The 11,069-nt window shown below is 43.7% G+C and overlaps 1 protein-coding gene across 2 annotated transcripts in view; it reads left to right on the forward strand.

Moving 5' to 3' along the window:
- Nucleotides 1–11,069, forward strand: part of PPM1H (protein phosphatase, Mg2+/Mn2+ dependent 1H) — a 320,464-nt gene that overhangs the window by 298,255 nt on the left and 11,140 nt on the right. Inside the window, exon 10 of one of the 2 annotated variants that reach the window (XM_007516868.3) lies at nt 4,319–4,674. The exons of the other annotated variant lie outside the window; for it this stretch is intronic. Coding sequence (XP_007516930.1) covers nt 4,319–4,466 — 148 coding nt within the window. The 3' untranslated portion in view covers nt 4,467–4,674. Of the gene's footprint in view, nt 1–4,318; nt 4,675–11,069 lie in introns of those variants that run through there. 2 annotated transcript variants of the gene reach the window in all.

Consider the following 11,069-nt stretch of genomic DNA (forward strand, 5'->3'; position numbering starts at 1 on the left):
CATAAAGGATTGACTGCAGGACGCTGGGAGCAGGTTTAAACAATTAGAGGCGTTATTAGGGTGAAATGGGTAAAAGGCAAATATCTAGGTGCTGCAAAATAAGCGGCTCCATTTAAGGTTAAGCCAAAGAGATGTTTATTCATAAAATCACTGAGAATGTGAAAATGTGAGGGGAGAAGTCTAGCAAAAGTCCCAAGTCCGAGAACTAAATTACCCAAGATCATCATGTGAAAAGACCAGGATCAATCCGGGGCTACGCCCAATGGAAGAGTCCATGGTGAAGGTAACCTAATCAAGAGAGGGAGCTGCTCCAAGTCTGTCCTTAAATACATCCCCTTGTCAGTCTGCTCCGCCTCAGGCTGATGTCATTAGTATGCTAATTGTCCCAAACTCCTGTTGGGGTCACAATAATAGCAGAGCAGTGCTCTGGTCTCAGTCTCTCTCTCTCTCTCTCTCTCTCTCTCTCTCTCTCATTAAAATAAATACATGAATAGTTTTTTAATAGACTGAGTAGAGTAAGTATTGAGAAGTAGCTTACAGGTCAAAATTTAAGATCTGTAGGATATGGAGCCTACTGATAGATTGAGGAGGAAATAGAAAAACATTAAAGAACAGAAGAAGGAATTTCTCTCAAGGGAGGATGGAATGAATGGTGAAAAAAAAGAAAATAAAGAAATGCTGGTTTCAGGGAGCTTTTTTTTTTTTTTTTTTAAGAATAAAGTCTTGGGAGTCGGGCTGTAGAGCAGAGGGTTAAGCGCAGGTGGCACAAAGCACAAGGACTGGCATAAGGATCCCGGTTCGAGCCCCGGCTCCCACCTGCAGGGGAGTTGCTTCACAGGCGGTGAAGCAGGTCTGCAGGTGTCTATCTTTCTCTCCCCTCTCTGTCTTCCCCTCCTCTCTCCATTTCTCTCTGTCCTATCCAACAACGACAACAACAATAATAACTACAACAATAAAAAACAAGGGCAACAAAGGGAATAAATAAATAAATAAAATAAATATTTTAAAAAAAGAATAAAGTCTTAATTATCTAGAACCCTAAGGGAAATGAGTTTCCTGGGTAACCATGTTTTCTAGGTGATCCAGTGCTTCTTTAAAAAAAAAACAAACCACAGCTAATTTGGACTAATTTTTAAATAACCAAAATTACCAGCAATGGCATTATCATCAGGGTGGCCCCTTCTGTTTCACTGTGGATAATACTCTGTGATTTAACATTCCCTTGATTGCAGAACCTGTCTAAGAACTAAGACAGTTTGCCTCAAGACTAGCCAGAGAGATATTTTGAGAACTTTTAAAATGTTTCGTTTGCTTGCTTTTTTGTTTTTAATGTTTTTGAGTGTCTTTTACTGCCAGCCTTCTTACGCTGTTAACATGCTATCACTCTCTAGGTCTGGTCTGCTGTGAACAGGGTTATGGTGTATTCAGCCCTGACAAATGAAACTACTGTGTTGTCTCAGCCAATAATAATAATTTTTTAAAAGATTTTAAAAATATTTATTCCCTTTTGTTGTCCTTGTTTTTATTGATGTTGTAGTTATTATTGTTGTTATTGATGTCATCATTGTTGGATAGGTCAGAGAGAAATAGAGATAAGAGGGGGAGAGAAAGATAGACACCTGCAGACCTGATTCACCGCTTGTGAAGCGACTCCCCGGAGGTGGGAAGCCGGAGGCTCGAACCGGGATCCTGACCTCTGTCCTTGTGCTTTGCGCCATCTGTGCTTAACCCGCTGCACTACCGTCCGACTCCCAATAATAATTTTAAAAATACATTATTTTCAGTTTTATTTTATTTTTAAATTTTTATTAGTCATTTAATGATTAACAAGATTGTAAGATAACATTCCCCACCACCAGAGTTCCATGTCTTATCCCCTTCATTGGAAGCTTCCCTATTCTTTATCTCTCTGTGAGTATTGATCAGAATTCTTTCTGGGGTCCAGAGAGTGCAAGACCTGGCTTCTATAATTGCTTCTCCACTGGGCATGGACGTTTTAGCCAACTTTTTGAACTTGAAAAGCTAAAGTCTAGACCTTAGCCAATCACCAAGATAATAAGTGTCATCTTGTATTGCTGGTAGCCTTACCCTATGTGATTATATCTAAGATATACAGTATAATGTAAAGCCAAGAGTAATCTGAGGTCCCAGGGGTTCTCAGTACAGCTTAGGAGCTGTAATATGTGAACTTCAGGACATTTATTTGTTTTCTTGCCAAAGATCTTGTTAAGGCCTGCTTATTTCTTGATCTCAGCAAAAGAGACTTCAGGAAGGGCTAACTGGAAACATCCTTTCACATGTATAGTGTAGAGATCTCTGCCTTAAAGCTATTCTCTCCATGCAGACAGAAAGAGGGTGTCTCCACACATTTTTCAGGAGCAAAGGCATTTTTTTTTTGCACCAACTGAAATACACCCTCCTCCGTCATCTGTAGTGTATACTTCTTTTCCCATCACATCCTTATCAACAATTACTGTTTTCAACCTCTCTGCTATAGACCATTCTCCTGGTTATGTTTGTGATTTGCGTTTCCCTGATAGTTAAATGGTGTTAAGCATTGCTAAGTGTCTCTGGGCCATCTGGGTGTCATCTTTGGAGAAGCATCTATCTATTCAGATCTTTTGCTTACTTTTGCCATGGATTGCTTAGCTGTTTTTGGTTTTTTTTGTTTTTGTTTTTGTTTTTTGTTTTTGCTGACTTACCTAGTTGCTTTATATATTTTGGATAACTGTTTGTTCAGCATATGTGCAAGTATCTTCTCTGAATTACAAGTTACAACCTGGAATGTGAACAGTTCTGTTACAGACATTGCTATAGATGTTGGTCTTAAACAATGTAATGGGAGACTGACTAGATGAAGTCTCTTCTAATATGACCATCAGTAAGTTCAAAGAGTTTTGAGCAGGAGACTTGAGCGTCTTGAATTTCATACCTTGTAGTTCTGAAGGCAAGGCTGAAACATTTCCAGTGGAGGAAAACCGCTAGTAACACCAGGGTGGTCTCTTGTTAGAGTCACAGCCTGACTTCCAAGAAGTCTCCCAGGTAGGGTAACATTTATCATCTTGGAGATTTGCGAGAGTCTGGAATTTAGCTTTTCAAAAGGTTCAGAAACCAGTTTAATCAACACACAAAGAACAGATTATCAGAGCTGGTCTCCCCTTAAGGAAGCTCATAAATACAGTCTGCAAACCAAAATGCCTGTTGCCATTTATATGGAGACCTCTACAGAGCAATACTCTCAAAGTACAGATGATGGGCTCGCTCTTTCTGTGTGGGCAGGTCTGTACAGTGAGGACAATCTGGAGGCTATTTAGTGAACACAAAATTAGCATGAAGGTGAATCATAAGTTGAAAGCTTGTCTGGATACAATTCTGTCTGCTCTAAGCAGTATTTGGATAGACACCTGCCAGTTCCTTATCTCATTTTTATGCACCCCAGGTCCACACCCACCCAACCACATCCTAGGCGTTAATACTTTCCATCAGTTTAGAGTGTAGTTATTCTTGTCCCACATGACAGTGTAAATGTCAAGGAGCGATGTTATTTTCAAATCCTTGGAGGGTGCCTCAATGTGCTGATTACTGACCTCGAGGGCAGCATTGATGAAGGTGAGTGGGCAAGTCACCCATACCAGGATCATTCACCAAAAGAACCTTTGTAACAGATTTACTGTATCATATGCCACACTATTAACAGCCTTTTTCTTTAAATCAACATACTTTAAAAAGATAATTTTATACAAGGGCAACAAAAATGAAGGGGGAAATGGCCTCCAGGAGCAATGGATTCATAGTGCAGGCACCCAGCCCCAGCGATAACCCTGGAGGCAAAAAAAAAAGGAGCCGGGTGGTTTAGTGCACATATTACAGTGCACTTGGACCTGGGTTCGAGGCTCTGGTTACCCACCTGCAGGGGGAAAGCTCTGCGAGTGGTGAAGCAGTGCTGCACTTGTCTGTCTCTCTCCCTCCCCTCCTCTCTATCCAATAAGTAAAGATAATTTAAAAAAATTAAAAAAGACATTTTAAAGGGGGATTCACTCATACCTTAGATTATGGAAAATCAGTATCCTTTGTCTTAAAAGAACTGTTAAAGTTCCACTTGCTTTTCTAGTCAGCCGCAGCCATGGAAAGCTCTCAGCATGAGCAGATCCATGGTGAAGAAACGTGCAGCAAAATCGTCAACTAGGGAGCCGCATGAGGAAGGAGGTGACCTCGTATCTGCAATGCCTTCTCCACCTCCCCCTCCAAGATAGGCTTTGTGTGGCTTGCAGGGCAATCCCCAGGCTGGCCTGACGCCGCTCTGCTGGTCTCTCCACAGGTACACACTGGCAGCTCAGGACCTCGTGATGCGTGCCCGGGGGGTCCTCAAGGACAGAGGATGGCGGATATCTAATGACCGACTGGGCTCAGGAGATGACATTTCTGTATATGTCATTCCTTTAATACATGGAAACAGACTGTCATGAAAACGATCCAGGGGACTGGAAGGACAGAAGGGAAGAAAGCTGCAAAGCCCTCCTGGCAGGGCGGGACTGGTAGTTCCAGGTGATGCAGCCCCTTCCCGGCCCAGGTGGGGAGTTTGCTGCTGAAGGCCTCCGGCTGGGCTTCAAGAGGGCCTTTAGTCACAGATCTGGATACTCATCAAGAGTGAAACATAAAGGCTGCTATTAAGTGCTCTGTTTCTATTGGTTCCTTTCTCAGGCTCCCTAGGTGGCCACTGCCCACTCTGGGCACACATGTGATACTTATTTTCTCTAGAGGAGCTGGGGCAGCCATTTCCAGGTGAAACTGGCAGACTCCAGCCTGTCACGCTGCCAACTTTTCTATGGGTTCAAAGTGATGTGTTGGAAAGTTGGGGATCATGCCTCCAAAACTGTAAGTGTTCACCTTGCCAGGAAGCCAGAGATTTGATTCAGGGAAAGCTTTTTGTGTGTTCATGCCTCTATTCTTTTATATTGATGGTAGGGCAAGGCAGGGACTTTTTATTTTTAAATTTCTTAAATCTGAATTGCTTCCCTTCCATAGAACAGGCCCGGACTTCCCAATGCCTTGCTGAGGAATTTGTGTGTCATGGTCCAGTCCCAGCTGTCCCCATGTCTGGTAGCCCACACCACCCAGGCAGCCATCTGGAGCAGGGCCCTGGCTGACAGCGTGCTGTCTGTTGTCTAACAGTTTGTTCCGGAGTCGCAGTCTCTCACCAAGTCAGTGTTTTCATGAAAATATAGATGTCTCTTTGGACCAACAGTTTCTTTAGTGTTGAGGCCCCCCCATGTGTGACTTGAGGTTTCTGTGGGAGTCTGGATTTTCCTTTCTAGAGCTCTCCCCACCCCCCACTTGCTGGGTCATGGGGACACCTGTGAGGACTATTGCATGGAGCCGTTTAAGAAGTTGCCCTTGTCAGTTCACCTTACTTCACTGTAAGACCCATATTCCATGGACCGTGTGCCCAAAACCACCCCCACACCGCTTGTAAGTATCAGTTTTGTAAAGTATAGCAGTTTTCCTGTCCATTTGAAGGCAAGGCCTTCTCAGAGCAGCCGTTTATTCAGGTGAATTTAAGTTTGAATTGGTCTTACTCCTGCAGTGTGTCTTCCTTCTACACAGAATCGTGTTCCAGCCACTCAAGAACATATGTCCCTGTCCCCACTGTCCACCTCAAAAGAAGCAGATCCTCTGACTACTTCTCTGCCAGGAAAGGCACAATTTCTAGAGATCACTTTTTCTTTTTCTTTTTTAATATTTTATTTATTTATTCCCTTTTGTTGCCCTTGTTGTTTTATTGTTGTAGTTATTGTTGTTGTCGTTGTTGTTGGATAGGACAGAGAGAAATGGAGAGAGGAGGGGAAGACAGAGAGGAGGAGAGAAAGATAGACACCTGCAGACCTGCTTCACCGCCTGTGAAGCAACTCCCCTGCAGGTGGGGAGCCAGGGGCTTGAACCGGGATCCTTATGCCAGTCCTTGCGCTTTGCGCCACCTGCGCTTAACCCGCTGCGCTACAGCCCGACTCCCTACTTTTTCTTTCTTAGACATATTGCTCTACATTGAGGACCGTACAGAGCACTATCTAGTTACTAAGCCTTTATTACAGACCTCCTGTAATATCATCATCTGACAGCCTTAAGTTTCAACACAACATACATGAGGGGAAAAATAATCATTGGTATGATTCCCCCACACCCTAGAGATTCCATTCTCCTTTTCATGGTTATTTAATCTCACCCCTGAGGAGAGGGTGGGAAGCTTTCCTTGAGGATAGCTAACTGCCAACATGGTTGGAGTTGGAGACAACTTTCTTAGCAAAGGTGTGAAGCCTTCTTACCCAGGAGTGAATCAGTCCCAGTGTGGAAACATTGCCTGGCAGCTGAAGCACTGTGGGGATTCACACCTGCATGCATTTGTCAAAATGTTGCCTGGGAGTGATTGGATGGGCACTTCATCAAGAGCTGTCTTTATCTGACAGCTTTCCCTCTTCTTTTGGTAAATCTTAGCTGCCCCTCATGTCTCTGAGAAGGAGTTTGTGGTAAGCCATTTACTTCTCTGGCAGAATGTGATGCTGTGGGAAAGCATGCAAGCATCCTACAGCAAGGCAGTCCACTTTCTGCTCCTGCCCTGACTCAAGTCATATACAGATGGAAACCTCATAGTCTCCATAAAAAACTTTGGGGTACCTTCTTTTGGGAAGCTGTCTCCAAATCAGTCACCCACATTCCCATCACCTTTCATTTCTTTGGATTCTGAGCCCCATTGAACTTACCTAGTTTTATTCCAGCTACCAGAGCCAGAATTTGGAGAAATTTCTTTTTTTTTTTTTCTATTCCATAAATACATTTACTGCCAAGGCATTTGTCAGGAAGAAAAAAAAAAACCCTGAAATCCCTTTATTCAGTTTATCTTAAAATCTTGAGCATTTAATCCTAGTTTTAAAAAAGTTCTCTAGGAATTCTTTTCATTAGTCCCCTTGGTTGGGAAGATCTTAAAAACAAGCTGTAGCCGTGTTTCTGTTCAGGGATGGGAGGAAAACTACAAATGAGGTGAATAAATCAAGTGTGAGTACCACCCGGCACTGATACTGCTGTGTGAAATGAGATTACTTGGTTTGGGCTTTACTTTTCACTAAGGCTACCACCTTACCCCGTGCTAGCACAGTAACTCCGTGTGTCTACATAATGGGCTGACCCTTGAAACATTCTTGGGAAGGTCAAAAGGCAACACTCAGGATTCTGCAGCACATATTTATACATGGATCTGGAATCTTGTGTATCTGACTTATAGCCAAATCTGCTTGCCCTGATGGCCTCAGAGGAAGTCTGGTTTAATAGAAGGTTCTCAATGTCCTAGCCAGGTCTTTATGGCTGTCTTGGGTGTTGTGTGGCCACTTGATGCAATGATAGCTTTTTTAAGTTCTGAGTCTTTGTTGGGCTAGCCCCTACTCCTGAGAAGTTTTGGTGTCACTCTTTTCCTTCTTAAACAGAGCAGATTCACCCTTTGTACATACCCTGCAGCATTTCTGGCAACCAAAACTGTCCTTGCAACAACTGATAGCAGCAGGCAGAGGCAGAGGTTGTGCGCTTACCTAACTAGTGCAGGTGCTCACCTAACCATCATTTTGGAAGTGGAAAGAGAATTGACAAGTAAGCTAGTCCAAGCACTCAGCTGTTTAGTAGGACATAGGCAAAAAAAAAAGGGGGGGGCTCAGTTTTCTACAGTGATAAGCATTGGGGAGTTTGAAGTGTTTAATTTTTGAAACTTTAGTAACTTGCCTTCATGGGGCTGTACAGAATCAGCTGTGCCTACCCTCGTCTTTCTCTCCTAAGTGTTCACTTACTTCTTGGGAAGAACCCCAGAACACAGATCTGGTCTCAGAGCTTGGCAAATCAAGCAGTTATTGGTTAGGCCTGAACGCATATGTGGAAGCACTTAGAGTACATCTCCTATATCTGTAAAGTCTTGATTTCTCCTGTTGATCTCCCCTCCCTCCCTTCCTTACCTGCCAATCAATTTTACAAGGGTAGGAGTGGTCAGTGGTTCTCTTTGCACTACGGTATAAGGACTAATCTTTCTTTAACTGACCCAGCAGCTCCAGTTTTCCAAATGAATGTTAAGTTTTTAAGAAATTCTGGAGGTTTCGGGTAGCTCCAGCCCATCTGAAGCACTTCTTCAGGGCCACCCCCAGCAGCACCTGGCATTTTCAGTTGTCACACTGGCATCTGTCCCCCTTTGGCCACAGGTCGCTGCACAGCCAGTTGTCACACCTCCTTGGTGAGTCCCATGTCTAGAGTGACACGTGGTTGTCGACTCTCATCTCCGAGGGTTTCCACTTGCAGTGCTGCACGTCCAACCTGCTCTGCCTCCTGGGGGTCCCCGGGTCACCCTGCCAAGGTGGTCCCCACACCCTGGACTTCCCAGAGTCCCTAGCAGCACCCTCCCCGCTAACATTTGTTTCTGTGCCTCCTTAGGGTTATCACCTCGGCTCATTGTTGGCACTATGCATCCACTGCTCCTGCAGGCCAGTTTTTCCTTTCATTATTTTTTAATTTTATTTTATAGAACAGAGAGAAAATGAGAAGGGAGGTGAAGGAAGAGACAGAGACAGACCAGGTGGTGGCACACCCGGCTGAGTGCAGGCATTACAGTTCACAAGGACCCGTGTTCAAGTCCCCTGTCCCCACTTGCAAGGGAAGCAGTGAAGTAGAGCTGCAGGCGTCTCTCTGTCTCATCCCTTCTCTATCCCTCCCCTCTCAATTTTTCTCTCTAATAATAAGTAAAAAAAATATATCTTTTTTAAAAGGGAGAGACATCTGAGAACTGACTTCACTGCTCATGAAGTGCCCCTGCTATAGGTGGGAGCGGGGGCAGGTCTTTGCACCACCAGCCGGCCCTGTTTCTGCACTTTCTTTTTTTTTTTTTTTTTTTTTTCCTCCTCCAGGGTTATTGCTGGGCTCGGTGCCTGCACCATGAATCCACCGCTCCTGGAGGCCATTTTTTCCCCCTTTTGTTGCCCTTGTTGTAGCTTCGTTGTGGTTATTATTATTGCCCTTGTTGACGCAATTCGTTGTTAGATAGGACAGAGAGAAATGGAGAGAGGAGGGGAAGACAGAGAGGGGGAGAGAAAGATAGACACCTGCAGACCTGCTTCACCACCTGTGAAGCGACTCCCCTGCAGGTGGGGAGCCGGGGGCTCGAACCGGGATCCTCACACTGGTCCCTGCGCTTTGCGCCACATGCGCTTAATCCACTGCGCCACCGCCCGACCCCCTCTGCACTTTCTAATGTACGATATTCTCACAGGTGTAAAGTGGTATCTCATTGTTACTTTTATTTGCATTTCTCTGATAAATCAGCAACTTAGAGCATTTTCTCAGATTGCCTGCTGGCCTTCAAGATCTCTTCTTTGATGAAGATTCTGTCCATGTCTTCATCCCATTTTTTAGTAGGGTGTTTATGTTTTCTTGTTACTTAGTGGGCTTATTATGTATTTTGGCTATTAGTCTTTTGACTGATATATGGTATAGAACCATCTTCTCCCATTCTGTAGGTGTCTTTTTTTTTTCCCTCCAGGGTTATCACTGGGGCTCGGTGCCTGCACTATGAATCCACTGCTCCTGGAGGCCATTTTTCCTCTTTTGTTGCCCTTGTTGTTTATTGTTGTTGTTGTTGTCATTAGATAGAACAGAGAAATCAAGAGAGATAGGGAAGATAGAGGGGGAGAGAAATGTAAGACACCTGCAGACCTACTTCACTGCCTGTGATGTAACTCCCTTGCAGGTGGGGAGCTGGGGGCTCAAACCGGGATCCTTACACCTGTCCACGTGCGCTTAACCTGCTGCACTACTGCCAGACCTCATCTTTCTGTTTTGCTGATGGTTCCTTTTTGTGTGGAAAAGCTTTTCAGTATGATGTAATCTTTTTTTTTTTCCTTGCTGTTGGAATTGATTCTTCTGAGGCATTTCTGTAGTTTTATTTTTAGATAGAAATGGGAGAGAGGAGAGACGCCTGTAACACTGCTGTCACTCCTGAAGCTTCCCCCTAATAGTTGAGTTTGGGACTTGAACCCAAGTCTCCGTACATGGGAATGTGTCATATACCAGGTGAGCCACATGACTCCAATCAAACTGTTTTTTTGTCACAACTGTATTTGAGGGTTTTTTTTCCATCATCTTTATAACTTCACCACTCTGGACTGATCTTCCAGATACAGACAGGCGAAGAAAAATGGGGGGGGGGGGGGAAATGCAGCTTCAGTGCTATGGGGACCAGTCTCAAACCTGGGTCATGCTCATGGCAGAGCAATGCACTGTCAAGTGAACTATTTTATCACCCCATAGAGAATTGTGTTGGCGTATCAGGTGTCATGAGCAATTCACTCATTGAGTTATCAGTTGTGCTCAACATAAAGAAGAGTCTCTAGGTAAATAAATAGGCATTTTGAGTAGGAGCTGGGAGGTGGTGTACTGGGTTAAGCACACATAATAAGAACTTTGAGTAACAAACCTTAATGTAATTCTACTCTCAAATTACTTCATTTTTACTTTTCTTTTTGTATCTATAAGACTCTAATTAGTGGCTTTCATCCTATTGTTAATAGCCTCCCTCCCCCGCCCCCCCAACACTATTTATGTATTCCTCCTCCGGTCTTTTCCCCTATGTTCAACTTTTAATCAGGAAAATGAAAAGGCATGCCCCAGAGGAGCACTTGAGCCATCTGGGTAAAGATGGCTGACCTCAAATTACTTTTACATGTGGTCTCTTGTTGCTGTCTTAATGGTAGGGTTCACACATATCTAAACTTCAGTGGAAGAGTAAGGAAAACACAGGTACAGTTTGTGAAGAAATATAAATGGAGATCCTGTTTGAGGTTGACTTGTATTGTTGATATAAGTGGGTGGCTAGGGCATTATCATTTCATAAGGCAGTAATAGTCTACATTTTATAAATTGTACCAGCTCTTTTTTTAATATTTATTTTATTTATTTATTCCCTTCTGTTGCCCTTGTTGTTTTATTGTTGTAGTTATTATTGTTGTCATAGTTGTTGTATAGGACAGAGAGAAATGGAGAGAGGAGGGGAA

Source organism: Erinaceus europaeus, chromosome 7 (genome assembly GCF_950295315.1).
Source record: "Erinaceus europaeus chromosome 7, mEriEur2.1, whole genome shotgun sequence".
Taxonomy (NCBI): Eukaryota; Metazoa; Chordata; class Mammalia; order Eulipotyphla; family Erinaceidae; genus Erinaceus; species Erinaceus europaeus.